The sequence below is a fragment of the Diadema antillarum genome, unplaced genomic scaffold, assembly GCF_040938485.1.
Source record: "Diadema antillarum isolate AM-2024a unplaced genomic scaffold, OU_Dant_1.0 seq00000792_RagTag, whole genome shotgun sequence".
NCBI lineage: Eukaryota > Metazoa > Echinodermata > Echinoidea > Diadematoida > Diadematidae > Diadema > Diadema antillarum.
The window spans coordinates 144,685-164,547 of NW_027271679.1; the positions used below are offsets into that span (position 1 = coordinate 144,685).

Here is a 19,863-nt window from a genome sequence, read left to right on the forward strand (position 1 = left end):
AATTATCCGGCTTGTATGATTTCGGAACTCATTGCTGAGCTGTATTCTCTCTCTCTCTCTCTCTCTCTCTCTCTCTCTCTTTGTCTGATAAGGGGCCAGAGATATTGAAAGACGTAGGATTTCGCCCTATGAAAATAAATTGAGATTAGTAATTATAGTCTGGCATGAGACAATCGAAAGATTGGAGAGTAATCTGTTACAAGCATATGTATGGCTGTCATATCTATATTTTCTCCGATAACAATCATGGCTTCCAAGGGAGAAATCTGGCAGAAGACTATCATGATGGTCACATTATACTGGGATTTCTTATGATATTCTGTTTTACACATTTACTCTGAATAGTCAGAAAGTGTTTTACATCAATGATAAACAAGTGATAACGGTCCCTCAAATGAGTTTGAACGTCCATACATTCCAGTTCAATGGATGTTAAGGTATGGAAACAGACTTCTGGAAATAAACAGATAGGCGATGAGGGGGAGGATAGCACTTTTGTAGTTTGTGCTAAATGCTCTCTTGCTTAACAGGTAAGTTGAAGATAATATCAACCCGTTGAGGACGAGTCCCGAGTATACTCGGGCAAGTGTCTATGGGAAATGCGTGTTGTAGCAATATCAGTGGTTATGGTAAACTCAATTCATGTCGTAATCAACAAACACAAATACATTCAAACACGCATACGAATGTACTTTGACCATATGAATACATGTTATGTAGAGAGCGAGAAAACTACTCGCAGTGTACTATTATGATTACGTATGTATGTATGTATATAATATATACATATACATATACATATATATATATACATATACATATATATAATAATATATACATATATAATATTTCATATATAAATACATACATGTGTACAGACATTTCTTTCTGAGGTATCTACTCAAGTATGTTTGCATTGCAAAACAATTTTTCTTGCTTTTTTTTTGGACTTTCCTTGTCATAAAAATGACAAATTGTGCATTTCGTTTGAATTGTTGTCAATTTTAATGTAGAGTAGATTAAATAGTTGCAATGTTAGGACAAATAAACAAAATTTATCAGAGCTGCGTTCGATTCTGGATTGCAGAAAAAACAAACAAACACTTCATCCATTGCTTGTTCCCGAAGTAAACACTTTTTAAGTTAAAAAAAAAAGACAAATCATTTCAGACAGAATCAGATGCAGTTTAACGCAAGCTCTGTAAAACGATTCAGAATGAGCCACATTTCGTCATTGCTTTTCCTTTGTTGCACACTGGTTGTGAAACTTGGAATTCGAGGCAGACAGTTTTAAATCATATTTTTACGTTAACCCTAGATTTTTTCAGTGTTTTCTCCCTCGTGGACAATACGAAGGAATCATATGGAAAAGAAAATGAAAAACTCTGAATTCTATACTAGGTGCGCCAACTTCTCCTTACTCCATACGATATTAGAAATTCATGGCAAAAGTTCAAAAGGGAGAAATTATCGATTGCCATCTTAAGTGTACTGCGTCTTCAGTCTGTAATTATTATCATTATTATTAACTATAAAGGGGAGAGAAATGAAAGCGACCAATTCACTTTTACTCTGGGTTCAATAAATGCCAGTGGACATCACATATATGTTTCAAACTCACCCGGTCACGAGATCGCATTTTGAACCATTTTAACTTTAAAAAGGAATCCGTTCTTTCTTTACTCCGTGTTTTTTTTTCTCTCACGCACTACACATTTTTTCCTCTACTTTTCAGTGTTGGAGCTCCATTGTTCACGAAACTGGTCTCTCACAACTCGAGATTTTCCAGTTAAGGAATCCACTGTAGATCTATGGTATACATATTTGTAAAGAGAGAAAAATAACCTTTCATCGTTTAACTGAAGCTATCGATTGGTTCATGGTGGCCGTAAGCTGCCGATTTTCGCAGAATACGGCTCAAGGGAGTCATGCAGTTTCTTTTCTATCACGTAACTTTAACTATTTTGATCCTTGGGAGAAAAAGCAAGCGTAAAATCAATAAATATAATGACATTGAAAAATCGAACGAGAAATCAAAGTCGCTCTGATAATGTAACCGCTTCTTCTTAAATCTTCCTCACCCAAGACATTTTAAGTGATACCTTATCAATGAGAAATGTTGCAAATGTAGTTTCATTGATTATCCACTTTACTGAATAGGGGTTGAAAAATATGTTTTTCTTTCCAGTCATACAGCTGAGAAACCAATGGGAAACAATTCTCTCTGTGACTTTCAAAAGTACGTCCAGTCGAAGAGATTGAATTACGTTTGTTTTTTTTTTTTACATATTTGAACGAATCAATATCTACATCAATAAGAAAGTCCTTCCTATAGATATTCTGAATTATTGGGTTGACTGAAATCAATATCACAACTATCTTCTGCAAGCAAGATGTGCTGTATGCTATGAGGAAAAGTCCAGAGGATAAATCGTCTGTTAAGAATGATAAGGGCGTTAAGTTGCCACAAAACCCATAGTGTTCAAGACCACTTAACGCCCTTCTCATTCTCAACAGACGAAATTCAAATTATCCGAAAGTAACATCGGATAATATCAAAGCAAAGCATCTAACATGGATGATTGTTCAAGAAATATCCTCACATTTGGATACGACTTTGGAAAAGCAGGGAATGTGGTAGTACTCGGAGGTACGAAAAGAAGAAAGAATGAGACAAAAAAAAAAGAAGAAGAAAGAAATGGGAAAACATGAAGGAGAGCCAACAGTAATATCCTATAAGTTGTATTCAGGAAAAATTAAGCGGTGACAAATCTAGCGTGAAATAAATGCAGTAATATTCAAGTAACAAAATTAATGATTACATACTTTGATGGTGTTCAAGCTTTGAAGTACCCAGCTATCAACGTGTGAGTGTGTGTGTGTGTGTGTTCTGTGTGTGTAGAGTTGTGTGTTTGTGTGTGTGTGCGCGTGCTATTGCGTATCTTTCCCCTATCTATATACCTTTTCTATTTCCTGTCATCCAAATGCATAGTTTGACAAGCTGAGTCTTTCAGAGCATCTTTCTCTGTTCTTAGTTCTATTTACTGATCATGCGCACTGGAACATGCAGTTACCTTAAACAGTGTTAAAGGAGATCTGTAGAGCAAAATATACCTGTTCTTCATCCGTGTCGTCACTGACTGACAGTCGAGAAAGCTCTCCGGAGACACCGCTAATGCCAGCACCAGGTACACTTCTTCAGTTCAATTTCAAGGGGTATTTTAGGCAAACTACTATTTGTCCGCTCTCGTTACTTGTAATGTACATACTTCAATGGTTCAATTAGTTTTGAGGGTTTTTTGAATTAATTTCTCAATGGTAATTCTCGCACATAGATAAGCTTTACTGGTTCGCTTCAGATATAATATGTTTTTCTTCATGAGCAGTGTTTAATACTAATTGTTCTTTCAACAATATTGTCAGTGTTAAATGGGCTAATTCCATGGTTCCGTTTTGCAGCTTTTTGTCTTTGCTAATTGTGTCTGTGTATTTGAAAAGTTGTGCATTTTGTGAAAGTACTTCAATAGCATGTAATCTACTTCCTGTTCTGGCCACCCTTGGCAATGCTGAGCGCAAAGTATATATTTATACGAAAGTTGCCGCCTTTGTATTAAGTGTTTTTATATTACGATCGATTTAAAAATGTGAAATGATGTTAGTTTCTGAAATCGGATGGAAACATTTTGCGACGAGATTCTTAGCTTGTTACCCTCTTGAAAAAAAAAAATTATACCAGATTGGTATGAAATCACAGCTGTGCTTATTCTACTTCTTTTCATTCATCTTCTTCTATAATTCTTTATCAAATCTAAAAGCCACACAATGTAAACATTGATTTCCATAGATTGAGTAGAATCTAGCAAAACGTTATCAATTTCACTAAAATTAAAGTTTTTAATCAAATCAATTTTGAAATCAAAATCAAATAAAACCTCATTTAGAACGTAAAAAAGATATAATTTATGTGAAATTTGGCAATCATTTTATCGAAAACGATACACAGGCAGCAAAGAATAACATGTTCATGTCTATGATCGGTACAAGAAGAGGTGTGTATAGATAAACATATTTATACATTTTGGAGGTACCAACTAAAAAAAACAACAAACAAACAAAAAACTAGCTTGTACTTTGTGGGTACCTCAGGGGGAAGCGGGAAAGATCGGGTAAACAGCCTATACAATTGAAAAAGTACTAAAGTACTACTAAATTACTATTTTCCATGAAACCTGCAAGTTAGTCTAGGTAAGCATGTCATGACTCCGTAAGACTTATTAAGTGTATTGTAATCTGAAATCATTTTTTTTTAAATTCTCTTTGAGATAAAATGAGAAAGTATACATTTTACAGTGCACTCCCGTTATAACGAAGCCCTCAGAACCGGCCGTTTTCATTTGCTATCCAAATGTAGTCGAACAGTAAAGTATATAGTGATTATATCCATGATATTATTTTGATTTTTTACTTCGTTGTAACAAAAATTTTTTATAACTGTGTTCGTTATAGCGAGATTGCATTGTACATACTGCGCCATGATCATTAAAGACAACTTTTTAACAAATAATTACTTGATAAAAAGATAAAGAGGGGTTGGAGTTTCAACATTTTTGAAGAAGAATGTACAAATCAATTTAAACAATTGTGAAGCAACATAACACCGTTTATCGTTACTTCATCTGCAGTAATCTACAATTTGTGGCTACAACCGAATTAGTACCCCCCTCAAAAGAAAGAAAGAAAAATAAATAGAATAGAATAGTGTTTTCTGTCCGATCGCAATAAAACCACTATACAGTTCGTTTGGGGTAAGCTTTATTCTACTTATCTGAGATTTATCATCATCAATTTAAGATAAAATAATGGTGTGGAGTGTTACGTTGAAAATCAGTATACACACAATGCGGATTATTTTGAAGATTATTGATCCATGACTACCATCATCCTACGCCATCAGCAACTGTGAGCTCTGTGAAAGTTTCACAGAGGTTTGCATGCTTTGGTGCGGTATGGAAAAAATGTAGGTCTTAGAAGGAAGAATAATTCTGCGCAGGAAAATAAATGTTTCGAGGTATAAATTCTCTGCTTTTTGGAATACACATTACCAAGTTAATTCGCTAAACCTCTGCGTGTTTGGAATTTTATTATGATATGCAACATAGTTATCGCTGCTGAATTACATTTTTGATCACTAGTAGCCTTCTATCCGCACTTTGGGAAATGACATGTATATAAATGTAGGCTAATTAGTAAAAGTGGTAGTGTGCTTTTCTTTACATTGTGAATTTACCATAACATTTTAGATTATGTGCCAGGTCTGTATAAAAAGCATTAGACTCCTGTCACTTCGTTTTCCGTTTTCCGGTTTGATTTCTAGTTACTCTCTTAAATCTAAAGCTATCTAATGCTTGTTTAAGGTGAACTTTAATGAACGCCAGATAATATTATGATGGCTTAAGCTATTGTTCTTCTCTCGGGGTTGATTTACTGGCGTTTACTGACAATAGCTCATGGTGAATTCTGCAAACAGTCACTCAACACTTCTCAAAGCAAGTTTCAAATCACACTCACAAAATTGATAGGGCCTATTATAATTCTCATCTCTCTCTCTTGCATTCTACTGATTCTCCCCTTTTTGCCCTTCACTCCTTCTCTGTCTTCTTGCCATTAACGTCTCCTTTTGTTTCATCTTCGTTCATTTGTTTCGTTTTGGTTCGAAAAAATATAATATTGTTTCCTCGCAATCCTTCTTTTCAGGAATCTTCGGACACATCATATGTCATTATAGAATACAGACTATACCATTTGTAGCCACAAATTCCATATACGCATTTTAGAGACTTCTAGTGCCAAACGCAAAGTTTAAGAGACTGAACTGTACAACCCCCGGTATTTTGTTGCAAACCCTACGAGATATTGCGACCATATTATTCAATCAACAGTATAATCCCTCTTGAAAAGAAAAACGCCATGGAATCAGCAACCTCTACAAGCAAGATGTACACTGAGATTGGCCTAATGAAAGAGAGAATTGACCAAACTAGTCTTGTTATCTCAAACATTGGTGTTAATACTGCCGGTTGGACATGGAGAATAGTATGGTCGTGGACGAACCTGCTACAGTTGCTTCTCACGGTTGTCGGCATCGTAGGCAATCTCCTGGTCATCTTTGCCCTGCTAGGGCGGAAGGCAGCGCGATACTCCACCGACATTTTCATCGGTGCTCTTGCCGTGGCTGATTTCCTGACGTCTGTCTTCATGATCCCCATCCCGGTGGCAGGGCGGGTTCCAGACACCCTCGCTGGCAATGTCTACTGCAAGCTGGTATTTTCCAGCTACTTAATGTGGCTGTTCGTCACCGCCTCCGCCTTCATCTTAACGGGGATGTCTGTGGAGCGCTTCGTAGCCGTTGTCTGCCCGTTGCATTTCCACCAGATCTTCACCAAACGACGGGTGTACTTCTATCTAGCGTCCGTGAGCGTCTGTGCAGTTTTCGCCAATTACTGTTTCACCGCAACAGTCAGAGTGATCGGCAACCGGTGCGTGGACACCAAGACGCATACTCTCCGAATCTACCTGACCATTTACCTTTTCGTCTTGAGAATGGGCGTTCCCGTATTGACGATGCTGGTTACCCAGATAGGAACAGCCATATCCTTGCATCGCCAGTCCCGTGAACTTCAGGCAGTTCTTTCAGCGGGCACCGGCAAAGACAACACCCCTAGCTTTCACGTCAAGGCTCGAAACCGCATGGTGCAGATGACAGCCACTGTGGTCATCGTGTTCATGCTCAGCCTGGGTCCGAACCACGTCATCATTATGATTTCGGCCGTCAAGGGCACCTTGGACGACTATCTATTCAGCCCCTTCTATTACGCTATCGTCTTTCTCACGCTCCTCAACTCCTGCGTCAATCCGTTCATCTACGCCGCTCGCTACCCGAGATTCCGTAAGGCCATCCGGGGCATCTTCACCGCGGGCCTGAGCGGGAAACGGGCGCCTGTTTTCGATCACGGTGTCGGTCACAGTCATTCCGATTCCACACAGGTCGATACTAGTAATCTGGCCTCAGTATCCAGTGTTACTATAAAGGCTGTGTAGATTAGCACATTCCGATTTGGCTCAGATCGACAGTCTTGAATGTGAATCTAACGTCTGCGGCTGCCGAGTAAGTTTGTACACTTTGATCTTACTCTCTGTACATGTATAATGTATGTCTATAACATATATTGTGCTGACAATATTTGCTGGTAATTTCCACACCCTGATATCATAATTGTAACTCAACATTTAACAATCAATGTACACAAATTCAGGATATTTGGACTTGGTTTTGATATACACTATTGTCATGTTTAGCTTCACACTGACCCTGACAGAAGAAAGGGATCTATGACAGCACATTGATGTAGGCCCTATAATAGAAGACATATTATTATTGCAGCATTAAGGTCATTATTTCTACATAAGACAGGAAATTCAAGTGACACATAAATGCATCAGCAAAATATCTACATGCGTTGATCGGACTGCCAGGCAAAATACACCAGTGGCCGAGTGCCCCCGGTCATTAGAAACATCCGAACAGCATTTTTCATTAATAGGGATTTTAACTCCTTTTTGGGCACTCGTGTAATTCGTGAATAGCAGTATCGGGAGGAGTTCTAAAACACTGAGGTTGTGGACATATTGTATATAATTTATATTATAAAGTCCACAAAATGTTTAACCTTACCTAACATAAGTAACATTCTTGATTTTCAAATTGTCTTCAGAATACGCTCAAGTTAGACGAACGCTCAGAGATTATGCAGCAAATTTTAATCCATTGGACCTTTACAAAGTTAATCTCACTGATTTACCCCCATTTTTTAAAATGATGGATAGTTCATTACCCACGTGATTGCAGAAAGAAGAAAAAAGATATTTCGTCTTTTCATTATTTAGCTACGATTTACAACAGACAACCTGATAACTATAATGATTTAATTAGTTAGCTCATCAAAATAATCATACATTTTGGTATTTCATCTTAGATAGAGTAGGCCTGTGATACAATTTCTTGTGACATTGTTATATTGTTTGGTGTCAAAGACATTTTATTATATAATTGGTATCAACTCTGCCGTTTTTTTTCTCTCCTTCTATTGTCACATGCTCTTTGACGTTCATCAACGCTGAATTGCAAAGCTAATAAACCTCAGCAATACACCTGAGATTTGAAGACTGATTGTTATTTTTAGACTGCAGATGACGCTTACACTAACTTAAAGCATCAGGTACAAGAAAACAACATCTTTGTTGTTTGGCATTGTATCGTTTTATCATAATTCTAATCATTCATTTTTACCATCGTTACATATAACAGTCGAGTATCAAACTCTCTTTCATATGAGCCCTTCACTCTTCATATATTTCATTTCATTTCATTTCATTTCATTTCATTTTATTTTATTTTATTTTATTTCATTTCATATCATTTCATTTCATTTCATTTCATTTCATTTCATTTCATTTCATTTCATTTCATTTCATTTCATTTCATTTATTTGTTTCCATATCCAAATAATACAAAACAGTTGCAAAGTAGCATAATCGATTTGTGAAAGAAGGTGAATGTTAAGCACTGACGATGACTGATACAAATGCAAACAAAACAGCTGCATCATTGTATGGATACACGTAATTTACATAGTTGGCCATCATGAATTCACTATGAGTTAAAAAAAAACCCTCTCTAGTAAGGCATGTGGGGGGATATGGAGGAAAGTTGCACAAAAGGCAGAGCTTGTACAATTATTAGCGAGTACCCTGAGTAAAAAGTTTAAAAAAGAGTAATGATTGTTTGCGTACGTCCATGCGTACATGAACGAGTGGGTACAACGATTCAGAAGGGATAAAAGGAAGAGGTACAAGAAAAGCAATCGGACCATGTCACACACATTCAAACAAACAATCAAATAAACAAACAAATAGACAAACAAACAAACACACAAACACAGTCACAGTCATTGCTTCGATTGTAGAACTTCTGAAGCCTTATGGTCGCAATCCTTATATCTATGATTGATCCTTAATTTGGCAGCGCATTTTAGAGGATCAAAATGTAATATCCTAATTTAAGACATGCACTGTATAAATCTGAATTGCCAATCTTATGATGGCGTGATGACAGATTCTGCAGTCAAATTATCCATGACCTCATGAGCTGATTATGTAACATCTCACTATTTGACTATAATGATAACAAAAAGTGTTTGTCTGGAATATATGGGTGTAGGACTTGTGTTTGTTAGCGCCCACGTACATGATATAGGCCCTGATCATATTATTTTAATGAAGATAAAGATTATAGTTAAGTTGTTGTGTACGATCATTTTCATAAAACACCAAAGTATTGTTATGATATGGCACGTCTACACACATTAAACAAATATATGTACAAAATGGACAGCCTTTCTGGGCATTGTTGATACACTGTATTTTTTTCCTCCCTGAGGGATATCAACTCCTGCTATGACTGATTGATTGTTGATTTTATTTTCCGCATAGAAAAACAACAACGGCTGGATTGCCCATGTCTTCCATGGGGTCCAGAACATGGAAGTTACAAATACAATATGAAACTATGAAATACATAAATTGTAAACATGAAGGTGTGAAGTACATAGACACTGAGAGAGAGAAAAAAAACCCCCAAGAACAACAACATCGCATATTACAGCTGATACAACCAAATAACATAAGAAAAGGATACAAGGGAAAGAAAAGGGGAAAATAATAAATCATGACTTATATTTAACCTGTGCTTATTCAAATGATTCAGCTCTTTCTCATCAACAAAAACAAATTAAATTGACGGGACAGTGGCCTTTAAACTTTGAGATTTACATAAATGAACACTGGGGGAAATCTTAATATCCATTGGAAGTTCATTATATTCCTTAGCATATTTATACCTAAATGATTTCTTCAAGTATTCAGTTCTAGGTTTGGGAAGTCTTAATGTTTGTCCAAAACGGGAGGGATAGGAATGAGCTACAAATTCAAATTCATTTTTAAATAAGAAGGGGTTAAAATATTCATTGTGTTATACATAAAAGTAAGAGAGTGATATCTTCTTTGGTCAAGAAGTTGCCAGTTTAAGGCGTTGTGCATTTCGGGAACAGAAGCATGAGAATCAGGTTGTAATCTTAGTATAATTCGACCGGCCCTATTCTGTAATTTTTGGAGTTTATAGAGGTGTTTCTTAAACGATGACCCATATATAATGTCTCCATAGTCAAATTGAGGAAGAATCAATGATTTGTAAATTAATTTCAAAATCGATTCACTTACAGAGTGTCTTAATCTGCCGAGAAAACCTACCATCTTTCCAATCCTTGTCAACATACTTTCAATATGAAATTGCCAGTTTAAATTTTCATCACACCACAAACCTAAGTATTTAAAATGAAGAACTTGATTCAGAGAGGTGTTGTGTAACGAGACTCGTAAAACATTTTGTTTGGACATCATGTGGTTGCTTCCACATGATGTCCGCTTGAGGGCTGTTATTGAATCGAGGATTCATCAAATGAGGTATATATACTGTATACATGGTGCTTACATAGAGAGAGAAAGGGGGAGGGGTGTGTGTGTGTGTGTGTGTGTGTGTGTGTGTGCACTTGAACTATAACCGTTTTCATTACTGGTATACAGTTATACCTGCAGACCTTATAGCTAAGGAAATATCATGACTTGCGAAACAAGCTCAAGTTAAAGCAATAAAGGCAAGCCTATCTCATTACTTAAAAAAATAATATCATATACTTATTAGAATGTTAAGAAAAGAAAGAAAGCTCGATTGAACCTCACCCCCAGTGGCACAGAGCTTTCGGTAGCTTTCCCATTTTAAGAGTACCAATACCCTGAGTTTGTCTGTCTATTCTAGCTTTACGCACATTTGATTTCCATGGTACACTTTAACCACTAAAGACTGACTGCGTTGTACTCAGTTTGGGCAGCTAGCAAGTTAATTAGCGTCAACATAAATGGTGTAGAAACTGCATGTAGCTGACTGTTGTGCCCAAGCATGTCTTAATCTGTTTAATGTTCGTTCGAACTTCGACTATGTGTGGCACAAGGAGCTCCAAAAAGTATATCGAAGGGAATATATTGGACAGGACCTTCTAGGTGAGCTCTAATACCCCCTTTAAAAGTATAACAATGGTAGCACCTCCCGGGTATAAACATGGACCTGCAAAGTCCATGATACCCCCGTGTTGTTGCTGCACGTGCGTGCACCAGGTTGCGTGCACCTGAGAACTCGAGACCGGGGTCACACACAACGGCATTCCTGTGCACCACTCCGGCGTTCCTGACGGTCGAGCAGCGACGAAGTAAACACTGAATACAGTGGCAAGTTGAGAGGAACAACCCCAAGAACTTTGAGGAAAATGTCGAAAGTTAGAGGTAGGTGACAATGTTACGTATACTTCGTCATGAATTCTGGTGTAACCTGATACACTTATTAGGGGTGAACTGGGCACGTAGGCGTAGTATTTACGAAGTTTTTACGCTTAAATTTGTCGGGACCATTATCACTTTGCCGCTTCAATAATCTTGAATGGAATGCCTGTCTTTGAATAACGCAATTTTGCCATTCCAATCCCCTTTATGCAGGAAGACGTATTTACCCACGCACTACTACATACAAGTCGATAGATAACACGATTTACTGTACCTCCTGTCTGCGTATATTTAGCTCTGAATAACATCTATATGTGGTGAATCGCCTGTAGAATTCATTTAACTCATTTTACCCCGCGTGTATTTGTGTTTTAATATCAAGATAAGCCTATACCGACTTCCCAGACCGCATCTCCCATGAGTAAAAGATGATCACTGCAGCCCACAAATAACATGCATAAATCATGAATCCATATTATCATACCTGTGGACTATATTAATATTAGCCCCAATAAAAGCACACCGTATGTATTGATTCTGTATACATGCGGTGTAAGTCGTGACATAAAAACCAAAACAAAAATAAACATAATGGAATACGGGATGCGCAATAGGGAGATTTATTGAGCTGACATTATTACGTCATAAAGCCTGATTGTTGATATGCTGATGTCAGTAAAGTGAGGCCATATACTTGTAGTACAAAATCCTTTTAGTCATGAGTGATATCATCATGCAGTAATTAAGTAGCAACACTTTGACTTCAACAACATAAAAAAAAACATTAATGTTCAGGATCATGGGTTACATGTACGACCACGTGTTGTATGTACTTTGTCCGTGCTTGAAATGAAATAGCTGAATAAACGCGATACATTCGGTACTCTCCTTACTGTAAAAGAGATATTCTCCCGCTACTATTATCTACCATTCACATAAAACGATCCAATTCAGTTGTACAAGGATAGCGATCAAGTCATATTCTTCTGTCCAAACTGTAGGGTAGCTGCAGATGAGTGACATGTTATACTGAGTATACAGGCCGTAACGGGGGGGGGGGGGGGGGAGTTGGAGGGGTCGTTTGAACCCGCAAACACGCCGCCCTCCCCTCTATAGTTACGTGTCTGGTACATCACTATCTGTGATGGAAGAAGAAATTCCCTAGTCTGAGTAAATGGCGCTTAATTCAGAATCGACGGGTTATTTACCCACTTTTGTGACCTGCATAAAGGCGATGACCTTCCCGTCACTCTGGCCAAAGCAGTTTTGACTGTATCGGAGAGGAGCGCATTATATCACGCACATATTATATCAAAGGGACGGTAAATTGCAGTGAAAAGAACTCTGATCTGTTGAAAAAAAAAATACTCGAGGCCAATACCCACAGAGTGATCAAAGATTCTTTACGAAATTGTTTCATTTCCCCTTTTTTTCTTTTTTTTTGGGGGGGGGGTGGCATAACATGGAGAAGTTTAAATGTTTTGTTTTTTTCCAACGTCGTTCCGCGGATTCACTATCCAAGGTTGCATACGGACATTTGAGCGTAACTATTCTTTAGTGTCGAAAGTGTAGCTGCCCTTACAGAAAAAAGTATAGCCAATGTCACTGAAAACATTGTCTGGCTTGATAAAGGTTATAATCAATTATTGTAGGTTGAGAAACAGGAGCATAGGACCTACTGTAAACGTCAATATTTTCGCGCGATTAATTTTTCGCGCTGAGCGGCTCGAAAACATATTCGCGGGTTCTTAAATTCGCGCTCTGCAGCGGGTTAATACACAGTCGCTGTTTTCATCCAGCGATGCCAGCGTATGAAAGCGACGTAGCGAGCGGCGCGAGTGTGAGTACAAGCGCTCAACTACGTAGTACACTGTACACGTATTTTACTCGATACAATGTACTGTAGTACTAGTACTGTAGTCGCGGAGATGTAGCACACCAATCTGCCATGGGCTCGGTGCGTGCGGTGCGTGCGATGATACTGCTATATGCGTAAACATGTCTGTACTACATGTACGTAGCAGTATCATCGACGAAGCGCACGCAATTCAGGCCGTTCAAAATGTGCATAGAAAATTGCGAAGATATATTCGCGCGTTTTTGAATTCGCGCTAGCCGAACGTAGCGCGAAATCCGCGAAAATTAATGTACCGCGAAAATTTCCACGTTTACAGTACATTATAACGCCATGTCTTACAGAGTTTAATGTTTGTGTTAATCTACAAACTTTAAATAAGCATCTTTATTTTTTATTTTGACAAATGTACAGACATTAAGTGAACAAAAGCATGTAGTTGGCCCTATGTACACAACATTGCAATTACTGGTCTGACTAATGTTCTCAATGTCTTAGAATCAAAATCTACTTTAAGTGATATTTCTGTGAAAATCGTTGACTTGATTTCAATTACATAGTTGAAATCATTGAGTGCCCCCTTTGTAATTGTTTAATATCAAGAAAGATAATCATGTATATGTGTTTTTGAAGGCGTAGAACTTATGCAAAGTTCATACCGTCCGTTCACGATAATAAAGGAGTACTAGTAGTTTATAGATCTCACTCTCATTGCAGCGCGAGCATGAAACGAGCTGCTAATTTCAGCTTCGATTCCAGGTCCCCTGGTAATAATGAGAGTATTGTGCTGTTTATGGGCGGGAAGTCCAGAGTTCGAATCATCGTTCTGGTTCTTACATCCTAATACAAGTTTGTGTGTGTGTGTGTGTGTGTGTGTGTGTGTGTGTGTGTGTGTATGTGTGTGTGTGTGTGTTTTAACGGATATATGCCCTTCTGGTCTGGGTGTGTGAAGGGATAGGCATACATGGTAATACAAGGTTAACATCTATGACAGGACTCTCGCGATATGTCACAGTAAAACAAAACCCACGAAAACAACAAAAAATGTAATTTGTGTATAATGGAACTTTATCATTTTTCTTTCTGTTTTCTTTCAAGATGGATCAGCCCATACTTTGCGTAAAATAACAAATTAACACATTTTGAGCTAGTCGTCCTGTTCAACTGTAATGTATGAATATATGAAAATATATTCGTTTCTGTTTCTCTATTCGATTTCGAAGTTTCTCGCTGACCTCGTGATGATATGATGAGTTGCTGATCTTTGCAGCCTTCATAATGAGACCCTCCTCGACTGTCAAGGAGTCCCGACACGACCAGTAGTGACGCACCTCTTTGGGGGTGTTTTCATGTCTGTTTCAGAAACGGGTTTGATTAAGATCTTTTGTCACACCATGGGCACTGATGAAGAGTGTGACCTTGCCTTTCAGTATTTGAGAGCTATGCTCCGTTTTTAAGATCTTCAAGATCTAGGATTTATTTATTTATTTTTTATTCTTTTTACGGCGTTCTTCTTCTACTGATTCGTTAACTTACTATATATATATATATATATATATAATCAAATATATCTTATCTATATCTATATCTACACTTATGATTACTTGTAATACTATGCATATACATGCATATGTACATAGCATATCATACCTTTCATATATGACAAGACTTCGTTCACCTCTACAGGATTTCGAGAACGTCTGCAAGCGGGCGAGACACTTATTTGCGCGGAAGGATATTGCTTCGCCTTTGAGCGACAGGGCTACGTTAAGGCAGGCCCGTTGGTTCCCGAAGTAGTGATGGATCACCCAGAGTTAGTTCGCCAGATGTACCGGGATTTCGTTCGCGCCGGAAGTGATGTTGTTGTCGCCCTGACGGTATGGCCGCCAGGCACAAATTATGATTAAAATTCCTCATAGATTTTACTCTGTCTGCCCAAGACCCATGAACTCTAGATGTAGGGTCTATGAAACGTTCCATTTTTTTTTTTACAGGAAACTTGACATAACAAAAATGAACAAGTAAGCAAATAAGCAACTCAAACTTGGTGTTCATTTAAGATTTCGTTACAAAACAAACAACCAAATAGTGTTTTGTATTTAACACCCTGTAATCTGGTGATAAACAGTGTTCCCACAAACACGCATAAACACATACACAATAAAAAAAAGAAGATCTTTGCTCCAACAGTAAGGCAGAATCGTATTAACGCATTATCATTTTTTTTTCGTCATTACTCACGTCCAAATAGGATGTCTGGATTTAACTCCCATTATTTTGTTCCTTCGGCTTTAGACATCAAGGCCCTGTTTTATGGAGAGTTATAATTGATTATATGGTTGATTTCTATCATAAGTCTATGGCAGCCTGTGTGGTAAGGGAGTTTACAATCGATTGTATCTTTTGATAAAACGGGGCCCAGAAGAGATATTATTACCAAAATTTAGCATTACAAAACTAAAAAAAAAGAAAACGAAACAGGTTCTGGTCTTCGACTGCGATGAAAGGGCCCATATTATGACTTCGCTTAGAAAAAAGTGGCCCGATTTCTACATACCTCGGCAGATTTTTTTAAATCAAAATAAATGGTTAATTCCAAGATGTCGAAAGGAATGTCGTGAAAAGTGTGTAAATGTATCATAACCCAAGAGTTTAAAACCGTATGGTTACTAGAAGACCTTACAAAACTATTAGACCACGGAAATTTCGTAGAGACATATGACATCAAGCATTAATCATTGTACTTAACATGAGGGCACGCCCCAGCAGCTTAAAAGTAAATAGACTTTTAACAAAAATGGGGAAAAAATCGATCACGTCACCACACCAATTCTTCTCTTGTCTGGCATGATTTGAATGCTCCTGTTTGTATCTCTTACATCTCCGTCTCTCTCTTTCTATAGATAGTAGACAGACAGATATATAGATAGTTTGTTTGATTGATTATATTGTACGTCCGCAATCCTTGACCCTTCCGTTTGGATACTAACTTTAGCTTGTATCCCTCATCAACCCGTTCGTTTCTCAAAGTATTACGCAAACCGGAAGAAGATGTCGTTAATGGACCGAGAAGGACAACTGGAGTCCCTTAACAGACGAGCACTGAGAATGGCCCGCGAGGTCGCCGACGAAACGGGAACACTGATGTGCGGCGACATCAGCAACACGGGCGACTGGTTCCCCGACAATGAGGAGAGCCAGGCCAGAACGAGGGCCATGTTTAAGGTAAATCCATGAGCTTGAGCGCTCATACTTCAGCTCCGCTTTCAGGGGCAGATCCAGGAATTCCGTAAAGGGGGGGGGGGGGGCACCTTTACAAAATTAATACAAAAAATAATAATTAAAACAAAAATAATAAAGGGGGGGGGCGGGCGCGCGCCCGGTTCACCCTCGCCTGGATCCTCCACTGGTTTTAAACAAGTTTGTCTTATTTTGCTATGTCACCACCAGTGGAAGATTTAATGGGTGTTGATCTCATTTGAGAGTAGGTCATCTACTCGAGAGGTTCCAAACAAGATCTGTTTCTGCTTGCAGCATGCGGACACTGTGTATCTATGAGATTTCTCCATCTCTATGAATGGAAATTGCATTTTCATATTGCTAGTATAGATATTGCGCTCAAATCGTTTTTTTATCATACTCTCACCATCACTGTCTCCAAATCCTGGAGTACCTGTACTCAGGTATGCATATTAATATGAACATTGTTAATTTGTAATCATGCTGTTCGTACGATAGCAATCGACCTGGGCCCCGTTTCATGAAAAGTTGATATGATAGCAACTCTTGCTGGAATTGCTATAAAATTGTCATAGTAACGACAAGAATCCAGTCTCTTGATTGGCTGTTGCCATTGGAAATTGGCATTCCAGCAAGAGTTGCCATGAAATGGGGCCCCTGATGATCTGTCCACAGCCTCGATCACTCATTACAACCATAGCTTGGTTGCAGATGATGTCGTCGAGCTATATGCACACTTTAACACCAAAGTCTAACTGCCAGTGTTTGGTGTCATGGGTTCATTACAGGAGCAGATCCAATGGGCGGTTGAAGAAGGGGCAGACTACATCATTGGGGAGACTTTCTCATTCTTCGGCGAGGCGCTCCTGGCCCTACAGTGTATTCAAAAACACGGCAAAGGTGTGGATTCTACTGTTTCTTGTTGAATAATTTGCTCGTCTTTTTTTTTTCCTGTTTGATTTTAATCAAGGAGAAATACCGCGAGATCCCGGAGAAGAATAGGAAGGAAAATGTCAGGCTAAAAAAGATGTAAGAAAGACACCCCATTTGTCAAAGAGTAGAAAGAGTGTATTTACTGATTTGATGTGAGGAATTAATCAATATTAGTCACTGAACTAAGGAATTAATGAATCAATCGATTGATCAATTTATTAATTCGTTAACTGCTCTCTTTAAAGTGAGTCACGCTTGAAACGATCAAAATGAAGTTCTCGCTCTGCAAAGGGTGTCTTTCAAAAGTGCCCTGCACTCTACACAGAGTGTTTGTATGTAGCAGCTCCAGAGCAAAGAAAATCGTCTGACCATGTGCCTATTGTAAGTTCATGGTCTGATGAAACAGCCGAGTCAAATACGAACTTGACTGTTCTTGAAAGGATTCATGATAGATTATGTACGTATCAAATACGAATTTGCGATTCAAGGATTACCGGCGGTCATCACACTTTCTGCCAAATGGATGAAGACAGCCGACGGAAAGCCCGCCCTGTTCGACATCGGGGTCGTCGACGCCCTGAAGCGGCTTGAAGCTGCAGGAGCGGACGTTGTGGGTTTCAACTGTATGCGAGGTCCCTACACCATGATTCCTTTGCTGGAGGAGGCGGTAGCAGCTGGAATTAAGGTGACAAGCGCTAGTGATTCTTTGGGATGATACCAATTCTAGTGTATAAAGTTTATAGACCTAAGGGTAGTCAGAACGGTAAGCTTACTTTGTAAACGGTGCACTGATATCACGGATCTGCATGTAAGATGAAAGTTTGGCATGGCATCGTGGGATTATGAAACGACTTTTCATGGGTAGGGTTGTAACTCCGATCTGGGACCATTACCTTGAAAAACAGCATGTCGGAGACGAAGAATTATGGGTGTGGTTGTCTTGGTTTTGGAAAAAGGGTCGACTGGAGTCGGATTTGCTAGGCAATTAAATAACCTGATATAGTAAGACCTTCTGTTGAGCGTTCTGTTTCAAGATATCTTCTTCTTTTCTTTCTGAGTTTTGTCAGATTTTTACGTTATCGTGAGAGTGATGATAACGTTTACTGTAAATAAACTGCTCTCTACGTATTATTTGCATGCAGATTCCGCTGGCTGCTGTGCCGATTCCATACCGGACGACCGAAGAGGAACCCACGCTGTGGCAGCTGAAAGATCCATACACAGGTTTGCATTTCATGAATCATAGGTACCTAAGACGTACACTTTTGCTGGTTCAAGCAGTTTGTGAAGACACTTGTCAGTCTACCAACTCCCACAGAATTAGGGAAAGCTTAACGAAGTCACTGTCACTTTCCATCGTTTGACAGTTAAAGGTTAACATTCCAGGATCCAGCTCATGTCTACTCCGACTTTGTAAAATGCGCCCAAGACAATGCGGATAGAATATTTTCATAAATAGTATAACTGAAATCATTGTAATTGGAAAAAAAAGTTATAGACCGAGGTGTGTTTTGTGCGGCTGAAACACTAACACCATTGTCTTGTAAGAGGTCCATTTGTCAGTAACATGTAGTGAATGCTATCTGATTTTGATTGACTTGTTGGAGTAACATCACGGCACTACGTCTTGATGATGAAATTGCTTTTGATGTCTTAGGAGCTTCCTGCTACCCGACAAATATGGACTGTCGGCTGTGCAGTCGTGACGATATCGGCCATTTTACACGGAAAATTAATAAACTCGGAATTCAGTACATGGGACTGTGCTGTGGCAACGCCCCTCACTACACAAGGACCATGGCCGAAGCACTTGGGAGGCACCCTGAGGCTTCGAAGTACTCGCCGGACGTCTTCAAGAACATGTATGCCGGCGCACATGACAGCAAATACTTACCAGAAGGATTCTCCTGGACATCAACAAAAGGAGACTCTTCCAAAGAAGCATGAAATACCAACGACGCAAAAATCGCAGTAGTCTATATAATAGACTACTTGGATTATTCTGAATTATTCTGAGGGGCCTGCGTGTGTATCATTAATATGATATGCCCTCAGGATGATTTAAGATCGGGATGAACATTCAGAGTCGCATTCTGCATCCAGTTGGGCGCTAGTCTTTTGTAGGCTTTGTTATGAAAACTAACGACCTTACAAGGGAGTTTCATGGTCGGCCTCTCCCACCTCGCCGCTTATTTGATTGTGTATGTCGGATTATGCTTATGTAGTATTCTCATTGCAGAATCTGTGTACTTTTTTTTTCTTTTTTTTTTACATCTGCTTACCACACAGAAGACTTTATACAACCAGCTATTCCATAGAAATTAGAAAAGTACTAATGTGCCAAACAATTACCACTGACGCAAAGCTCAAGTTATTAGATTATCTAC

General features: G+C 38.6%; 2 protein-coding genes across 2 annotated transcripts; both read left to right on the plus strand.

Moving 5' to 3' along the window:
- Positions 1-5,967: 5,967 nt before the first annotated feature.
- LOC139739271 (melatonin receptor type 1A-like) lies at positions 5,968-7,098 on the plus strand. The gene has a single exon (XM_071649881.1). The coding sequence runs from the start codon at positions 5,968-5,970 to the stop codon at positions 7,096-7,098; it is 1,131 nt and encodes a 376-aa protein (XP_071505982.1).
- Positions 7,099-14,027: 6,929 nt separating this feature from the next.
- LOC139739273 (betaine--homocysteine S-methyltransferase 1-like) lies at positions 14,028-19,423 on the plus strand. Its single transcript, XM_071649882.1, has 7 exons — positions 14,028-14,070; positions 14,990-15,180; positions 16,334-16,528; positions 17,332-17,443; positions 17,965-18,161; positions 18,619-18,700; positions 19,134-19,423. The coding sequence occupies exons 1-7, from the start codon at positions 14,028-14,030 to the stop codon at positions 19,421-19,423; spliced, it is 1,110 nt and encodes a 369-aa protein (XP_071505983.1).
- The last annotated feature ends 440 nt before the right edge of the window (positions 19,424-19,863 follow it).

Excerpts from the sequence above, each read along its gene's own strand:
- LOC139739271 (XM_071649881.1), top strand. The coding sequence starts at position 5,968 with ATGGAATCAGCAACCTCTACAAGCAAGATGTACACTGAGATTGGCCTA.
- LOC139739273 (XM_071649882.1), top strand. The coding sequence starts at position 14,028 with ATGAAACGAGCTGCTAATTTCAGCTTCGATTCCAGGTCCCCTG. Across the intron at positions 14,071-14,989 it reads CTTCGATTCCAGGTCCCCTG|GATTTCGAGAACGTCTGCAA; the intron begins GTAATAATGAGA and ends TCACCTCTACAG. Across the intron at positions 17,444-17,964 it reads TATTCAAAAACACGGCAAAG|GATTACCGGCGGTCATCACA; the intron begins GTGTGGATTCTA and ends TTGCGATTCAAG.